The sequence below is a fragment of the Vanellus vanellus genome, assembly GCF_965231255.1.
Source record: "Vanellus vanellus genome assembly, chromosome: 5".
NCBI classification, from domain to species: domain Eukaryota; kingdom Metazoa; phylum Chordata; class Aves; order Charadriiformes; family Charadriidae; genus Vanellus; species Vanellus vanellus.
In genome coordinates, this window is record NC_138910.1 from 52,700,345 (window position 1) to 52,719,359 (window position 19,015).

Sequence of the window (19,015 nt, forward strand, 5' to 3'; positions counted from 1 at the left end):
TTTTTTTTCTGAAAGTAACATTTTGTTAGGTTAATTCATGCACTGGAAAAACAAACTTTCTGTTCTTCCAGTCCAATCTCCACTTACAAGTCAGGTTTTTGTAACCCTGTCATTAAAATGCGAGGTAGCCTACAGTAATTTGAATATTTCATTCTGCCGGCTGCTAATGCACTCTGCATTACAGATGGTACTTGCTCCATCCTTCTGGACTGGGTTCAATTATAAATGAAAGTAGGGAGCTGAGATTTGTCTTTTTGTCTCTGCTTAGTTGGAATAACACAATAAAGCTTGATAGGTAGGAATTCCTCAAGCTGCCTCCTCTTTGCCTGCGACATCTCCCATGTAGCTTTCTCCTCTTGATAGTGGATCCCGCTTGCCTTTCAAGTTGAGCCTGGAGTATTTGGGTTGGCAATGGCGGGGGTTTTCACAAGTTGTTTTTGGCTCAGAGGCGTTGTATCCCCTTTTTGGAAGCACTCAGTTCAGTCCTCATCTTTCTCTCTGTTTACTTGCCGGTCCCTGCATTCCCTTTTGCATCCCATCCCAGACAGGGAGTGTTGGTAGGAGAAACTTGCTTGGGCTGGAGAAGGTTGCTGCGTGACTTTTGTGATGGTGGGGACACTGCTAGCATGGTAGGGACATCTTTCCCTCATGGTGTGTCCCTTTCTAAACCAGGATGGGGACAACAACCAGGTTCTCAAATGGAAAGAAGCGATGGGGATGCAGAGCAGCCCTCCTCCATCCCAGGGTTGCTGCCGTGGGCTCTTCCCAAAGCCACTGAGAATACCAGGGCCCCTGGGCATCCAAAGAAAACATTCACCTCTGCTTCGTGATTAACAAAAAGGGGGAGTCACAAACCTATAGCCCAGCTGCACGGGGGCTCTATATTACATACAGATGCCTTTTGTGAGCTCCTTCCCCGTCCCCGGCCGGTAAAAGCAATATTGCTGAGGGAGTCGGAGGAGGTGAGGGCAGGGCTTTCAATTTGGTTTTACATTTACAAGGACCAGATGGCCTCAATGGAGATGATCTTTGATCTGGGACGCAGCCGGAGTCGGGCAAAGATTTTTACTTTTTTTTTGCTCCCCTTTTAATCTCTTCTCTGTTTATGGCAGGGGCCTCTCTCGCAGGAGCAGGGGGGAGCTATTTGTCCATCTGTCTGGCCAGCGTGCCGTAGGGCTGGGTGTCAGCTCACCTCTGCCTGGCGGCACTGCCAAACCATTAGGGTGGGGGGGCCTGGTGGTAAAGCCCTGAGTGGGGTTGTCCAGGGTAGAAGGCAGAGCCGGATCCCGTTACACCACCGCCCCGCAGCACGGAAATCTGTGTCAACAATCTCTTGCATGGAGTATAATTAAACACATGCAGGCGCCTCAAAACACAAATGCCACTAATTGATCCTCTTTAATTATTTTTCCCCATTTTCTCTGGTGTCTCGCACCCTTTCAGCAGTGTGGAAGTGTAGGGGCTCTCTCCTCCCCTCTTCCTTTGCCAGTTTTGGGTTTCTTTCTTCCCCCCACATGTTTTGAATGGAGCAGGAGCAAAGGCAGCTGATCCTATTTCACAAGCGCTTGGACTCTTGCAGCACTCTCCCTCCTGTCCAAACAGATCGTTTACAGAAGGGGCCTCTATTTAAAGAAGGAACTGAACGTTCAGAGCTGTTTTCTGGCCTTAAAACGCTGCCGACCGGCTGTTGCCTTTCAAAGAGTCGGGCTTTGTCTGGTGCGCTTGAGGACGGGGTTTGATGCCGGGCTCAGCAGGTCGGCACGGTGACACGAGGGCCTGAGCATCGTGCAAAAAATGTGCTCGTTTATTTGTCTGAGATCATTGAATCCCAGCAAAGCTGGTTTCAAGATAGCATGTCTTAGCCATGGGAGCCTGATGGATCCTCTAGGCTTGGGCAAACTTGACTTCTCTGTGGTGCTGTGGGTGGGACAAGCTTGGAAACCAAACAAATGGAAGAGGAATGGTCAGACTTTCGTGTGATCTATGTGTAGCATAGAGAGAAAGACCTTGTACATGTGTGTAAGGGAAGTCTGCAAGGAGTTAGAGGAACATTTAGTACTACAGAGCTGTGGTACTTCAAAAACACACGGGGCTCCATGTCCATATTGGTTCAAGGGAGGCTGACTCTGGTCCTGTCATCTAGGTGACATCTATAACACTGTGAAGTGGCCTGATATTGTCCCAGTACAAGCCACCACCAAAACTAGGTGCCTGAAGTTGTCCAGTGGCTGATGTGTTGCATCGAAATGGTGGCTACAGTACAGGAGTTGGGGTGGGATTTCTGATACCTTTGGTTATGGTTGCTTCTTGTGCTTTGGATTTGACCTATCCTCGTGTGCATCTAACTTACTTTCAGTTCAGATTTTTAATGGAGGAGGCTTTGAATCACCTGGTGCCATGGCTTGGGGAGAGGTAGATGTGGGGAGGGATGGTTTCTAATGCATCTGGAATGAAAGACCCCTGTCTCTCAGGGAAAAGCAGTGTCCATCCTTCGTGAGGCAGAGACCCTAAGCCATGACTGACCCTCAGAGAAGACAGTCACCAATGGTAGGCATTTCTGATCCGCTAGTACTTGGTAGTGGCTGCCATCTCCCCTTTGCCAGGGCAGTATGTTTCCTACTGCAAAACCCATCCCTGGGGGTTCACCCTGAATGGAGAGTCCTTGCTTAATAGTTGCTTCTTGCTTCTCCTTTCCTTCCCTCTTGTCTGCATGCACTAAAAAAAGGATGTACTGCTCCTGCAGCTGCCTTCTCCAAGCGCCAAGGGATGAGGCTGCCTTTCAAGTAAGCAGGAGGAGTGACAAGGGCCATGCTCGGCTCTTGGGTTGTGTCTGAAGGTCACTGGTGGAAATGGGAACTTGGTTCTGGGCAGAGAGCGTGCCAGTAAGCAGGAGGTGGGAAGGTGCCTTGGCAGTGGAGAGAGAGGACGCGGCCCTGGGGCGCTCTGCAGTGGGAGGCTGTTCCATGTCTGTCCCCAGCTTTTGTTAAGATGTCTGTTGTGGTTCTGCACAGCCTGGTTCATGAGAGAGAAAGGGAGGGAAAAAACAGTGTGTTTCCTGTGATGGCTTGGCTCTGAGACCTGGAAAATCTCTCCTGTATTGCACAAAATCCTGAATTTAACCCATGGCAATGCCGTCAACTTGGCAACAGAGCAGCAGTGCTCTCAGCTATGTGATGGACAGTGGGCACCTTCAAATTATGTAGCAAATTACGTAGCAAAAATGTCCCTTGAGTGGGACATTGCCATCTAAGGAGCCCCAAGCCAGCTTTCCTTGGATGGTGTCTCATAGCTCATCTTTTTTGAAGGATGGTAGGAGAAGGGAATCTGAAACGCAGCTTTTCAGCTTGGGCTTTCACCAGTCTTTTCACCTATGACTTTCTTGCCCTGGTTGGTTTGTGCATCGAGCAGCCGTTTGCAGGCACTGCGTGTCCAGGGGAGATGACCTTTCCAAGAGAGAGGAGCAGGCTGGAAAGGCAGCTTCCTTCTGGGGGAAAACCTCTCTTTGTTTTTTCTGAGTTTCAGGGCTTGGCCTGGGGCGGTCGAAATGGGACCCTTGTCCTCAGAGGGGCTCTGGAGGCCCCGGCTTCTCATTAGCAGATTCAGCTCATTCAAAGGACCCATTTCTTTTCAGCAAGGAGAATTCATATGCAAAGCACCTCGCCAGAGCAGGAGGCAGATCCCAGCCCAACTGGCGTTCAGAGGGAGGGGGTTTATGGCTGGACCTGTTCCGGGAGCAATCCCGTCTTTTGTTTGCCGATTTGTTCCTGCAGGGCTTAGGGAGCCTCGCGTCCACTCCAGTGTCTCCAGGTGAGATGTTGGCCAGGTCCAAGTTATCTCCTGCAGTGGGGACAATGGCTTGCTTTGTCCCTCAGCGTCAATTTACTCTCTTGGAGCTTTGGAGAGGATGCTGGTCCATCATCCATACTCCTGCAGGAGAAGGTGAGGTCCCAGTACAGCAGGCACTGCCGTTGGAGGGACCAAGGCAAAGCCTTCTGTTTAACCACCTATTATTCTCATCGCAATAGCAAAATCTGATTCTTTTGCCCCATATTGCAATCTAGGGTTGGAAAAAAATTGAGACACCAAGAGGTGTGGGAAAGGGGGCGCATGTGCAGGTTTGTGTTATCCTCCTCTCTCTCCTCTGCCTGTAATGCCAATTTAACATCCCAGCCACCGGCTTTTCTCTGTGGCAGATGCTGCTCCCCTGAGCCAGGCCAGCCTGTGGTCAATTAGCTGGCTTACCTCTTGTGCTCAAATCTGGCCCAGCAGCAGAGCAGCACTGAATCTCGCCCTGCTGTCCTTTATCTCCTGCGGCTGCTGCTCCGAGCAGCTGGAGGTCCGTCCAGGTTCCAGTCCCCCTGCCCACGGCAGGGGCTGGGGTGAGACGATGGAGGAGGGTGGGATGGAGGAGGGTGGGATGAAGGAGGCTGGGTGGCCGCGAACAATCTCTCTCCCTTACCGCGCAGTCAGTGTGGCAGGAGAATTTGAGACGTTCTGGGTTTGCCTGTGCAGATAAGGGATTGATTACGCTTCACAGCTGTAACTGGAGCCTGCTAATCCTGCCCTGCTTAGGAAGGGGAAAACTGCTTTGTGAGATAAACCGAGCATGAGATTGCTCCAGCCCGCTTCGGCATCACTCGCCAACGTCAGCCTGCTTCGTGGCCAGACCATGAGCCTGGCCTGGGAATGAGGGGGGTGCTCAGCAGGACAGGGAATGGACCTGTGTGGCCAAAATTTATTCGTCTTATTCCAAGGGAAGAGTGCCAATAAGACAGGGTTGACCCCTCCATGCCCACTTTGGCTCTGTGGTGACTGGTTGTTTGCAGAGTGTTATTGGGGGAAGTGGATTTGCTTAATTAGGTGGAATTGTGAAGGTTTGCTGCTCCATGTGACGGGGCAAGGGTGGGCTTGAAGCTGCTGTAACTGTGAGGGGAAGAGGTGGTTTATCCACTGGTGGGGCAGTTGGCTTTGGTTGGTTTGTTTTTAATGTTTTCAAGCACTTCCAGCTTTCTGCTGCTAACCCACCCACCTCTCTTCAGCGATTTGCTCGTGATGCAAGAGGCCCAATCAACTCTGGCTTCTGAGTGCTACCTGTTCCCAAATTTCAGATGTGAAAACTAGAGCTGGGAGTTATGCTGCTGAAGCCAATGGGAGTTGACTACCAACCTGCAGGGAAGCATCCATGAGCAGACACGGCTTGTGGCGTCAGGACTGTAAAGAGAAAAATAGAAAAGATTTAAATTTGATCCACAATGCTTCGTTCAACCAGAACGTAGCAATAACCGGACACACAGGGATGGGGTCAGAAGTTTCCATACCCGGCTTGGTTACTAGCCATGAGCTAAACTGGTTGGCAGGAGCAAGACGTGGGGAAAGACTGGAAAGATGAGTTCATCTGTGTTCATTCAGCTTCCCAGGGAGTCACATTTCTTGGGGAATCTGGTTTTCAGTAATCACCGCAACATTGTGCCATATTTTTGTGGAAAGGACTATTTTAGATCATTTTCCAGTTTGGGGGAGATTTTTTTCCCCCCAGTGCATTAGTGGTAATTTTCCAGACCTTTTGAGCATTTTGTTGCCAGATCCTCGCTCGCTATGGCAACCTATTTGGCATTTGGGATGGGGTTAGGAGAAAACTGGTACAGACTCTTTGCCAGTACTATGAAATACGTGTCTCTTTTCTGCAGCTTCCATGGCACATGCAAGCTGCATCTCCTGAAGTGATGGAGAGCTGTTGCTGGGAGCTGAGAAACTTCTTGGCATGTGATAAATTCCCCTCTTCCGTTCCCCGCCCCCCGAAATTACGGTTTGAGGGTAATTCAGACTTTTTTTTTTTTTAATTTGGGTTGGATTCAGCAAATATTTTAGACTCTTCTGTCCCAGAAAGATGGGAAAACGGTGTTTTTTAAAGCAGTTTGGTTGTTTTTAAATTGACCCAAATTTTTATTTAAAAAGGGGGGGGGAGAATGATAAGGGAGGAGAAGATTTCAGTTTTGCTTCAGGAAACATTTTTGATTGGTCTGAATTTGGGTTGCAATGCAAGTTCCCAAAACTGGTAGTGGGTAGGAAGGTGCTGGGGGAGCTGCCACTGCCCTGAGCATCTGATGCTTCTGCTGCTGGTCATGGCCTTGGTTGGGTCTCCAGTAGGACTTGTTGGCCATGGCTGGAGTTGGCCCCTGGGGCTAGATGGACCATTACTCTGAACTGATGTGACTTGCTCCCATCTCTGTGGGAGTATGTATCTTACTGCAATTCTGTGTGCTTTATGGGCTGAAGGAACGCTTCCCCACCTTTCAAAGCATCTCTCAGAAAATTGTTTAAGTGCTTTGTTTCCAAACAGCCCTGATGGACGCTCCTGTGTTGGGAGAGGAGGTGTGTTTGAGACAGTCCAGGGTGGCTTTGCAGTTGCTTATGGGTAAAGCTTCTTTCTTTATTTGTTGCTGTGATTTGGGGTTTGTTTTATGGCTTTAGACTGTGAAAATTTCTGACAGAAACGATCCATCGGTTTCACAGTGTTCCTCCTTTTCCTGGAAAATAAATAAATAAGTAGATGCACAAAAAGCCATTTTGCCAGCTGAAATTTTCCATGCCTCATCTCACAGCAGCCTGTTTTGGAAAATCTGAGCAAAATCTGTTCATCCAGTTTTAAGTTTTGGAAAGGTTGGAGTGAGGAGGGGAACTTTGATGTCAATTGCAAGAGGAAAAAAAACCCAACTTCTCTTAATTCCCGCTTCCTGGAAGGGTGTGTGTTGGTGTATTTGGAAATTCCAGCTTCTGTTTATCTTGGAAATAGGTATTTGTGTTTTGATACTGATTTTCTTAGTGAATTTATGTAAACATGGTGAATATATCCAACAGAGGTTTAAAACTCCCTGTGATTACTTAACATTGAAGTGTTCCACCTTGGTTACCGAGATTGTTGATACCCATTTAACGTGGACACCATAGGCTTTGCTGAGAAGACACTTACGTTGCTGTCTGTCACATGGACCCTTGCATGGGGGTTTGAAGACCCACCCAGAGGAGCTTTGGCATCCTCCACAAAGCTCTTGAGAGTTTATGTGTTCCTTCTGAACATAAGGTCTTGAAGGTGACTTAGTGTTTAAAGAGAAGATCCAAAACACTGGATTTTCCTTTGTGTCTGAGGTTTGCTGTTGCAGAAGAAAGTAGGCTGCAAATATACTTGTATAGGAAAAAACCAGGAGTTTAGGTAGGTGCGTGGGATCTGGGGGCTTTTCTGCACAAAGAAAGCTTGGGAAGAGCAACTGAAGCCTATGACATCATGGATCAGCTGAGGGAGCAAACCCCAACTCTCCTGAGTTGGTTGTGACTACACGTATGAGTACGAGGAGGATGCAGACAGCCAGCCGCAAGCCACTTAATGCGTAACTGTCCTCAAATATGAGGCAGATGGGAATATTTTTGTACCAGGTCAGTGCTGTTGATCTTCAGCGTTCACAAATGTAGACTCAGGCTCCGGGGAATATTGAGATTGGCTTAAAATAACGTGATTAGTTACCGGTTTTGTTAGCAGGGGCATTTGCTGGCATCGCGTCTGTCCCTCTGTTTGCTGGCTCTTTTTTTAGACCTGGAGGTGTAAAAACATATGTTTAAAGAAAACCAGTGAGCTCGTGTGACTCCTGAAGCTCAGTCTCTACGAGCCCAAGCAAATATTGCAGATGGTGATTAAGTTGCAGAAGGTAGGAAGAGGGCTGATGTTCGATGTGTGTTTCAAAGCCTGGCTGTGCGCTGCGTGGGTCTGTGCAGGAGTCTGGGGGTTCCCAGGGAGGAGCTGCTGTGCCTTCATTGCCTGTACCACAGCGCAGGAGCACCCACCAGTCCAGGACAGAGTTTGGGCAAGACCTTACTCACGCAATGCACGGGTGAGGTGTCTGTGCTTCGGTGGCAGATGAGTGCCTTGGTGGGGAAGGAGGCATTTCGCCCTGCTTGAGACTGTGAGAGCAGTGAGAGCAGCCAGCAGCACTCCACTGGCAGCATTGCCACTCTGGGCATCTCTGGCTTCCCCCAGGAAAGTCACACCAAAGGCCAGCTCACAGCCCAGCAGAGGAATCATCTGCCTCTCTTGAAACTCTGTTGTTGGATGGGTTGTTCCCCCCCCCCCCAGTACATCTTAGGCACAGTGGAGGCAGGAAAGAAAACCCTTCTGAAAATCACAACCTAATTACTCCCATCTGCTCCGGCACTGCTTCCCATTTCTGCCTGCCAGGATGCTTGTCTCCGATGCTAAGTAGCACATTATTTTCGATAAGTTGCAATAATTTACTTGAAATCTCCTTCTCCTTTAAAATGTCCCCCTGGAAAGGCAATTCAGCAAGTTGGGAATGGGCAGAAACAACCACGAGAAAACCCATCCAGAAGCAGGCCAGCTTGGGCGGGAGGGCAACGCTCCTCCCGTACTCATTAAAACCATGCAGCAGGTTTCTTTTTAGGTGGGTTTGTTGAATGTCCAGCTGCTGGGACCAGCTCTGCTGGTGGTGTTAGCAAAGAGAGCTGTAGAGGAACTGCCAGCTCATGCAGTTGGAGGAGATCTTAACCAGTCAGTCACAGCAATTTTTGCAGGACTCTGAAGTCGGCAGAGAGTCAAGGAATGCTGGTCCTGTGCAGCAAAGCCCTCATGAGCAGCTGCACTAGCTCTGGAGACCTCTTCTTTCATCATTGCAGCCTGGGTTGGCTGGGTTCACTGTGTCTTATTCCTCCAAGATCTCCCCATTGCATCCCTAGAGAGGCTGTTCCCAACTGCTCCACCTTGCCTTAGCTTCCTCCGGTGTCTTCTGCTTGGCCATAGTCTCTTCCAGTGTCTTCTGCTTGGTCTTCGGCTTTCACCCCAGAAGTCCTGGCCACAACTAACTGAGGATGAGCACACACACATGCAGCAGCATCCAAGGGGAGACACGAGGATGAGAAACAGTGGGGAGTGCTGTACCACGGCAGCCTATGTCCCCTTGTGAGTGGGTATATCCCATGCTGGAGTCTGGCTGGGATAGTCTTCTGCTTCCCACATCTCTTCAGCTTAAGGGCACTGACCATAGTAGAATAATTTTTCCTTTCTAGAAGACAGGTAGAGCCTGGAGGTTTGAGCATCCTTTTCTGCTGTCACTGCTGAGCCACAGTGTCCTGCTGGTGGCCTTGATGGAGGAGAGAGGTGGCTGTGTGCTTGGCTCCTGCACTGAACTGGCTCCTTGGGTCTCTTTGGAAAGGTGCTCCCAGGAGAATGGAGGGAGTGGTAGCATGGAGGACCAGGAAGAGCCTGGTTCCCACCTTTGTGGATTTCTTAGGTGTCTTCACAGCCTCAGTCCATCCCCGGGGTGCAGTCCATTTCAAAGCCACATGCCAGCACCATGTCTGGCAAGGGCTGTTTCTCCTGCCCCACGCCCCCCAGCCTGGCTATGTGGCAGGCTGCATGGCTGCCCCAGCACGTGGGGACACCAAGCACAGGTACTGTGGTGTGGGGACACAGACACAAGTGGGGTGCTGGCTGCCCATCTCGTGTGAGCATGGGGCTGGCTGCTCTGCAGGTGCTCCTCAGAGATGCCCATGTCAGTGGGAAACACCTTGGACCATCTGAAAGCTTTGGAGACTTGATACAGTTTCTGTCCTGCGTCCCAGAATTGCAGGGCAGGCAAGTTGCTGGGGAGCTATTTTCAGCTTTGTTTCTTCGCCTGATTCTCTGAGGCCAGTCCCACCACCGAGCCAGCATAGGACTCTCATGATGTCCTCTGAAGACTGTGGCTGTGATAACCTCACTCAGGAGGAAAAAGGAGCGAGCGTGTGAGGTGGGAGCCACTTCCTAGCTGCTAGAACAGGTCTCTGTGACCCTGGTGGCATCTGTGATGGGACCACAGGCTGGTGGCTTGGCGGTCCCCAGCTGCTCCTGCTGCTGGCATCAGTGACAGTGACCCTGCCACGGCCGCAAGCCGTTCGGCAGCCACACTCCTCAGTTACCCTCCACGGTCACCCAGGGAGTGTTTCGCAGCAGGGACAAGGTGCGTGGCTTGGCTTTGCTTTTAAAATAAATCCATATATATATATTTATGCGTGTGTGTATATATATATATTTATATATAAAAATGCATTTTGAAGCAGCAGGGGACCTCGGTGAGGGCTGAGCACCCTCTAGCGGCATTTGCCACGGCTCCGGGGGCTGCCGAGCCAGCAGGAAAGCGGCCAAGGACAGAAAGTCTTGCATGAATTTTCCTCCCCCCCGGCTGCCAGTCGCTATCTTTCTTTTTGTTCTTCCCCTTTTTTTTTTTTTTCTCCTCTCTTTAAGTAGGAGCAGCAAATGGCTGGTCCTGGGGATGCCCAGGCACGGGTGAGAGTGTGCTGCAGCCCCTTGACTCTGACTTGCTGCCGGACCACTGAGGATCGTTCTGTTTAATTTATTTTATTTTAATTTATTAGGAAAGCCTGCAGTTTCGATCAGCTGCTCAGGCGCTGTGGGTCGGGTGCTGCCTGTACCGGCTCTCCCTGAGTCCCCCAGCCGGCAGAGCTGGGGCTGCATCCCATCATGGGGGGCATTTTGGAGGATCGAAGCTGCCAAGGAGCCCAGCACCCCGGGCATCGTGGCAGGAGGTGTGTTGGAGCTGGGGACAGCACTGGGAAGATAAAAAAGGAGCTTTTAAATAATCATTTTGTCATCTTCTCAGCTGAGCACAGCCTTCCAGGGATAAATAGGCAGCATCAGTTCTGCTTAGACACATTGGCCTTTCCATTTATTTACTCCCTAGCCGTATTCCAAGCGGGCAGCCAAACCCAGGCTGTCTCCGTGCGGTCTCCGGCTGGGTTCAGGTCTCTGCTGCGGGGACGCCTGTCCATCCGTAGGATGCTTGGGATGCACACACCCAGTGGGCGCTGGTCCGTGCGTGTTGCATGGTAATAAAGCTCAGGGGTTATACAGCGCTTTTCATCGGGAAGCAGCTTTCTAAACATCAACTAATTAATCACTCGTGCCTACCTGTCAGGTCAATGATTCCTGAGATTTTTAATCTAAAAATATTTCCCTTTTGAAATCCAGATGCACCTGTTTTGGCAACTCTGCTTTTGATTTGTGTATTTGGGGGGGTTAATTATTTTTTTTAACTTGTGTTGCTTTCCATTTCCATTTTGATGTGCTTTAATTTAGTGATTTATTTATTCCTGGAAGAACAGGAATTTATTCTTTTTTTTTTTTCTCATAGCAAGTTTGTCTCTCGCCCGTAGCTTGTCACCTCCTCGCTTCCCTCTTCTTTTTTTAAGGATCCATTTACCTCTTGTTTCAGTTTATGGACCACAGACCCCAAACCATTTTCTTGATGAAGTCTGACCTCTCCCCTCAGATTTATTCGTCATCGAAGCGCGTGGCTGGGTGCTGGTGGTGCCGTGGGAAGCCTCCTGCGGTGGAGGGGGATGCCAGACCTGTCTCCTCGGGGCTTGGCAACTGACACTTAGCTCCAAATTTGGCAGTATGACCCCATCCCTCCATATAGAAATGATCCTCCCTAGCCTGGAATTATTTATTATTAGATCACTTTATTGGCAAATCTACTTTTGCCAGGCTTTTTTTTTTTTTCTTTCCTGTCCCCATGACCTTCCCACCTTTGTTGACAGCAAATGTTTTAATCACAAAAATGGCAATAAATGTTAGAGTCCTGAAAATAATGATTTCAGTAGAGTTTGAGGCTTAAAAAAAGCTCTTTTTAGGGTTAGCCAAACCTCTCAACAGGTTTTTATTTCAGTTTTGTACTGATAATAGCTGTATCCTTCTCTACCTTATTTCAGAGTGAGGAGGAACATAGTGGTTTTTTAGCTGCTCTGGTTTTACTTCTTACTGCCAAGTAATTTTAATTTTTTTTTTTTTTAATGATGGGGAAAATCACTTGCTCTTGTTTGCGCTGCAGATTCAGGGGGTCAAATTCATCTTGGGTGTAAGGAGGCACGGCTTTATAATTCATTTCTCTTAGGAAATGCCTTTTTTTGTTCATTCATCAAGGATTTATGTTATTTATTTTGGGTTTTTTGCAGCTGCCACACACCTGTCTGTGTGCATGGGGAAAGCTCAGGTTACTCTTCTGTGTTCAAACACAGACTACGGGGGAGCACGTAGGGCAACCCCATCCTTCAGACCTGGGATGTGCCCCTTTGCCAATATGGCCCAGAGCAGTTGGGAAGCTCCCATGTGTTTTTTCCAGGAAAACCGTTGCAGGAGAAGGACTTTTACTTGAAGCAATAATTGAGGCAGGGAGTACAAAGAGGGGAGGAAAATTCTCTCCTTGGCAAGTCACTCCGGGAGGATTGATTTATTGTCACCCCTTTTAGCATGGCTTAGACTTCACTGGAATGACTGGATTCTTAAAACCCCCGGCATTTTCCAAAGAATAAAATGCATTTCATACATTTTTTGCTTGTTTTTCCACTGGGTGGCTAAAAACACGGCCTTGGAAGCCCTCTGCGTCTGTATTTAAAGCTTGGGAAACTGAGGCACAGCCAGCCCTGGGCTCTGTACTTCTTCTTCTGCCATCTGGTATTGATGGCGATGCAAACGGTGCAGGATCAGGCCATAAACGGTATGTTAGGTGACGTGGGAGGATACCTGGGCTAGAGAAGTCCGACTTCCCATTCCGTGCTTCATTCGGGATATGGTTCCTCTCACTTCTGGCAGCAAGAATGGGTGAATTTATTTGGGTTTTTTGATTGGTGTTGCGAGCAGTTTTACTGTGTATTTGAACGCAAAGTTTGGTTTTCTGGATTACCTCTGTGGTGAGCTCTCTGCCAGTTCTGCCCTACTTCTTCCCTGCGGGAAGGAGGGGAAGAGGCAGGGAGGGGAGCGAGGAGCTGGAGTGCCCCCGTTGCTGCTGCTGGGCTGGAGAGCTGAGGAGCTGTGTTTGGAGACGAGCGCTTGGAGCACCAGGATGCAGACTGCCTGCTGGGGTACCCTTGGGAAAGGAAGAAAAGCCCCGTTGAGGGAACTAAGTCCCAACAGTCCAACCTGGGATGACCATCCCCTTATGGATGAGCATCCCCTTCCCTGATTTAAGCTCCAGGCACAACTAAGGCTTTCCTCTCCCTTTTGTGTCTCCTGCAGTGCTGAGCATCCGGGGAGCGCAGGAAGAGGAGCCCACGGACCCCCAGCTGATGCGGTTAGACAACATGCTCCTGGCTGAGGGGGTAGCAGGACCCGAAAAAGGAGGTGGCTCAGCTGCTGCTGCTGCTGCCGCTGCCGCATCGGGAGGAGCCGGCTCTGACAACTCAGTGGAGCACTCCGACTACAGAGCCAAACTCTCCCAGATCCGGCAGATCTATCACACGGAGCTGGAGAAGTATGAGCAGGTAACAGGCTCCTTCGTGGTGGCGGGCAGGGCTGCCCAGGGGTGGTGGTCATGGGATGGTGGGAGTGGGAGCGGGAGCCGGAGCAGCCGGGAGAGCCACCGTCCGGTGCCGGCACCACAGTGTGGATATGCACAGCCTGGATCGCTACTGACATCTATTGTTAGGAGTGTACAGGGAAATGAAAACTGTTGCTGACAACTGGAGTGAAAAACGTGCTTTTTTAGGATTGGGAGGATTGGGGTTTTGTGCTGGGATGTGGTGTGACAATAGGCTCAGCATGGGTTGCCCCTTTGATTTTTGCTTTTCACTTCCTAATGTCTTGCCAAAAATTGGCCTTATGACAGTGGAGTCCTCTTTGAGGTGCTGGCCTCGGTGCAGGCAGTTTTCCAAGCAAGGCTTGCATCAGAATCTATCTTGAATATTTCTAATGCTTGAAAAGTTCTTTTTTCCAGAAAAAAAAAAAAATTCTTGAGGAAAATAATTCTTAAAATAAAAAAGAAAAAGGAAAACTATTTGGGTCATGAATGCAGCTATTGGTAACACTGACAATTGCATGAAAAGCTTTGCAGGCCAATGCTCAAAACCGGTTTCTTTCAAACACTTCCAGATGTTTTGCAGACCTCTTTTTGCCACCGCGCGGCTTGCCCTTGTGATGAATGTGGTTTCTACCCCGAGATTGTGGTTTATGGAGTGCGAGCAAGAAAGCATCCCCCATGGCCAGGGCCAGGCGGGGTTTCAGGTCTCTGGTTTAACGCTGTCTCTGCTGACGCAACGGGGCTGTGAGCGGCCGCCAGTGCAGGGGTCTGCACGGTCAAGTCAGCCTGGCCCCCGTTTTATCTGGCTAACTGGTTGTGAGGTGAGGCTGGGGGATTTCTCACCCCTTCAGGTGCCACATGCACCAAGCTGAGGCTGCTGGTCGGCATCTTCAGACCTACACCCAGGGGTGGTGTGGAGCTACCTTAGATGAGTGCTCCTGGGTTGGCGCTGGAATCAGGGTGGCCAGGCAGGGCTCAGGTGTTGCAGAAGCCAAGCATGGTCATGCCATGAAAGGCATTTTGGGAGAGCATTAGAGGAGGAGGAGGTGGCAGGGCCCAGGGAGCAGGCAGGGGGCAGGTTGGAAGGATGACCTTTGGTGGTTGTCCTCAGCCCTTGCTGTCACTCCCTCCAGGCACAGAGACCAGGTGGTGCGGCATGAAGGAGCCTCAGCCATCTCACGTGGGTAGGAGTGGAGAGCACGTCAGGGCTCATCTTTCAGCCCTCAGGCTGAAAAGGGGGAGAGAAGACCTCATGTCCTCTTCCACCCAAGCCCAAGGAGAGTCCATTGGCACAGCCAGGGGCAGGCTTCAGGGAAATACCTTCTGCTCCTTCCTCTCCTTGGGTGGTATTTTTGTTTGTTTGCTTTTCTGATTTTGCTTCTGCATCATTTTTGCTCCCCAAAGGGACAGCCGGGTCAGAAAAGCCTTTACCTCACTGACAGGGTTGGTTTTGCCTCCAAGTTGCTTTGCAAATGGCTGTGCCAGACCACATCTCCGATATCATCACCCGCAGTCCTGCAAAACCAGGGTTCAGGCTTTCTCAATCTCCATCTCCCTCTCTCCAGTGCCATTTTTGGTGGCTGGGGGAGCTCAGCACCTGGCTTCTCAAGGTGTCTAGCTGCTGCTGTGACAGCACGGTGCTCACTGGCAATTTTGCCTTTAATGCTCTTTATTTCACACCAAGAGGAGACAAGCTGAAATTGCTTGGGCGTCTGGGAGCAAAGAGGCACCCGGCTGAGAGCTCTTCTAGCCAGTGCTCACCCCGGGAGATGGGAGCTGTCAGCTGAAGCTGGTGCTGGGCAATTGGAGGGGCTCTGCTGGTCTCCTTGTTAAGTCTGAGCTGTGGGTGGCGATTCAGCTTGGAAGGGTGGGGTAGGATATAGCAAGTCAAGCTCACGTCACTAGTCCACATAATCAGTGTTTCTTTCCCCTGCTAGCCCCTTTTTCCCCATCATGGGGTGGGAACTGGGGACACTGTCCCTAGAGCAGCTGCCTGTGTCCCAGGAGCACCAAAGGCTTCTCAAGCCGTCAGTGTCTGACTGCTGCTCTCAACCTGGTTTTCGGGGCTTGATTCTCAGAATCGGAGGATCCTGTCAAGTCTGCGAGGGGCTCATGCGGATGGAGGGGAAGGCAATGAAATGGACTGTATTTGTCCTCAAAATCCCTCCCTTGTCCCCCCAACTCCTCTTGCTGCCCTGTCCTCACAGCACAGCATGGGGACAGCAGTAGCAGCCAGACAGTGCTGTGCCAGCAGCAAACTAATTGAGATTATTACCTGCTTGCCCTTACTTGTCAGGGCTCCTGCCTTACTCAGGCTTTAATTATTATTGTTATTTACTTCTTCTCTGATGTGCTAAGAGTGCAGAGCAGGGCCGTGTCTCTCTGGGAGCTGCTCCTGTGAAGCCCAAGGGGCTCTGCAGGACACATGGTGCTTGAGTCCAGCTGGGGCAGTGGGAGGAGGGACAGCAGGTCAAAAGGTTCATGGTCCTCCACAGATATATCTATAGCTCCTCCAGTCCCATCCAGAAAAACAGTGGCTAGGACTTCTTCATGCTTTACATGAGTTCTAGGGCTTCACCTGCCCCAGCTCCATCCATGATCCCCGAAAGGAAAGAAATTGGCTCCTGCCTTTCTCAACATGCCCTCTGCTTGGCAGACGAGAGAAATGTATCTCTACCCCAAGAGACAGTACACTCCTGTTCTGGGTCTGCCCTAAAAAGCCCCAGCCATTGAGGCCTCCACTTGCATCTTCTTCCTTAGCAACGTTGCCTCTGTACTGTCCTTGACGCCGTCGAATGACCTTCCGATCCTGGGGTTTCTTTTGCTTTTCTTGCCATCACAGGCATGCAATGAATTCACCACCCATGTGATGAACCTGCTGCGTGAGCAGAGCCGGACCCGACCTATCTCACCGAAGGAGATAGAGCGGATGGTGAGCATCATCCACCGCAAGTTCAGCTCCATCCAGATGCAGTTGAAGCAAAGTACGTGTGAAGCTGTCATGATCTTGCGCTCCCGATTTCTGGATGCACGGTGAGTTTGCCCCACCAAACCTTTCTACCCCCCCCAACATGCAGCATTGTTCAGGCCTGGGGGAGGTGTTTTGAGGTTCTGGAGTGAATTCAGGTCCGTCTGAAGGGCCTGTCTCTTGGTCCTGAGCCGCAGAGGCTATTTACCTTCCTTATCCTTTAGTTGTCTGTAGCTCAGCAGGGAAGGGGACAGCAGTTTAAGACATCCGGCCTCTGTCTTTTGGAGGCTCCCAGCTGTGCCTTGAGAATGGCACATCCTGGTTTTGCTGTGACAGAAGGCAATTCTGTGGCATTTTCCAGCAAACCTCTGTGGTGAAAATGTGGATGAATGCTAGTCCTCCAGCCCATCCTGTCCCCTCTAGGTTCCTAATCTTTTCCTTTTGTTTCCATTGTCCCAGTTCAATTTCCTGTAAAATTATTTCACTCCCCAAGCTGGTTATATGCAGGCTGTGGCTTGGGCTGCAGCTTTGAATGGGGAGGAGACGCTGCTACACTTCGGGTACGAGGGAAGAGGTAGCTGACAGATAACGCCCAGCTGTAAACGGAACAGACTTCCCCAAGGATATATCTAGTGCTGTTTTCTCAGCACAGAGCTTTGCAGAGTAACAGTGATGTCTTTGGCCAGCACAGCCAGGTGTCGGGAGTCACCTTCCCAGGTGGAGGATCTGGGTTCCAGTTTTAAGACTTCTCTGTGAGCTGGAGGATACAGTGATAATTAGAGATGGAGACTTACTTGCTTTGGAAGGTGCTGAGAGAGGAGTCACCAGCAAAGTGCAGATAAGAAGCTTCCTGGCCATAAGTCTATTGCACTCCATGCTCCCAGGAGCAGGGGAGGGAAGTGGGGAAAGTCAGGGTACCTAAAATTACATTCCTATTTCTGGATCCCTGGCACTGATTCCCTTTCCTTTTCCTTCTATTTTCTCCTCTTTCTTCATATTAAGGCGGAAGAGACGAAACTTCAACAAGCAGGCTACAGAAATCCTGAATGAGTATTTCTATTCCCATCTCAGCAACCCTTACCCCAGTGAGGAAGCCAAAGAAGAGCTAGCCAAGAAATGCGGCATCACAGTCTCACAGGTGAGAGAGCTCAGAAATACAGCAAAGATGGCTACTGCTGATGGGAAACCTTAGCATGGTGAAGGGCACTCCAGACCTCAGTCAAGTCAGTCATGTCCCAGTGTTCAGCATTTAATTACTAAATGAGTTTAGCCCAAGTTAATGTAAGCGCATGGGACAGCAGATGGCAGACATGCAGATTGAAGTCATGGATGGAAAAGGAGAGTTTGGGAGAGGATTTAGAAGGGGTAAAGACTTCACGGAGTAAGGCTGTGTGTAGCCGAGGTGTTAACAGCACAGAAATGATGTGGCATGACCTACAGAGGCAAAGTCTTCTCCTCAAGGAATTAGTGCTGAGCTGGCTTGCAAGAAGGGCTCGTTTGAGCTGAAAGTCTGTTCTTCAAGCCAAGGGATTTGAAGGCAGTAGGAAGAGTTGCGCAGATTTTGCTTGATAAGGTAGAATGGACAAGGTCCTGGTGGGATGGGTTTGGGTCAGACAGGCTAATGGTTATAGTTCCTGCTCAAGGAGAGTGGGCTTTCTCAGGGTCGTTTCTCTCTGTCATTACTCTTGTGCGGCGGAACATGACATCTACCTTACTTGTTTATTCCTCAAAGAAAGGTGCTCAATAAAGACAAATTTAATTATTTCCATACATTCTAGGCAGCCGCCTAGTTCCTGGAGTCTGTAGCTTTGACCTAGGAGGTGCTGGGATTTGTGATGGGCGCAGTCCGTCCTTGAAATGTTCAACCATACGTTGTTCAGGCCTGCCCTTCTTTATTTCCTCTCCTTTTGGAGCAAGCTGCACGCAGCCAGTCTATATGGCTTCTGGTAGTCTTGTCCTCGTGTGAGCTTAGCGCTCCCTCTAGGCTCCCATTGCGTTCCCAATCTTGGGCCGCTTCCCAGCCCCAGGCACATGCCTGTTCGTTGCTTGAGTAAACTGAAGACAGCAGTAGCATCTGGTGTCCTTGTGAGAGCGTGTCTGCCTTCAGCAGGAGCAACAGCATCCAAGGGTAGGTGTCGTCATCGTGTTGAATGCCTGCTGAGTGACTTCGATTGCATCCCCTGGGTCAGAAGACCCAAACATTGATTCTGCCTAGAGTTACCTACGAGAGACAGCACATACTGGCTTAAGTAAAACTACAGCTGTCCTGATGCTTCCCCTCTCACTTTTAATTCATCTGTTCACACTTACAACTTTTCCCTTGTAAAGAGAAAATGCCCAGGAGAAATGCTGCACTCAGGATATTTTTTGACCATACTGTATCTAGGCTTTGTGCCTGACTCCAGGATCTCCCTCCCTTCTTCATCCAAAGAAGGTAGAAACAAACACACATATCCAGGTCTCTGTTTTTGCTGAGGCTGTGTGGGAACATGGGACAGCATGAATCTGTGCAAGTCATGAACAGAGTTCCCCTGAACTCAAAGGCTGACTGGGGTTGGCAAGTTCTTTGCTTCACAACTTTTAAGATGAAGGTCGATTGTGATGGCTATTTATTCTGACTTCCTTCCCTGTGGTGCTCAGAGTTCACCCACAAACTCCAGCATTTGAAGCCAGAAGAGCTGTCGTAGAG

General features: G+C 49.9%; 1 protein-coding gene across 2 annotated transcripts in view; it reads left to right on the forward strand.

The window, feature by feature from the left end:
* PBX1 (PBX homeobox 1) overlaps positions 1 to 19,015 on the forward strand; it is a 134,541-nt gene that overhangs the window by 92,938 nt on the left and 22,588 nt on the right. For both annotated transcript variants that reach the window (XM_082484550.1, XM_082484551.1), the window contains exons 3-5: positions 13,079 to 13,323; positions 16,201 to 16,391; positions 17,329 to 17,464. In XM_082484550.1, coding sequence (XP_082340676.1) covers positions 13,079 to 13,323; positions 16,201 to 16,391; positions 17,329 to 17,464 — 572 coding nt within the window. The remainder of the gene's footprint in view (positions 1 to 13,078; positions 13,324 to 16,200; positions 16,392 to 17,328; positions 17,465 to 19,015) is intronic.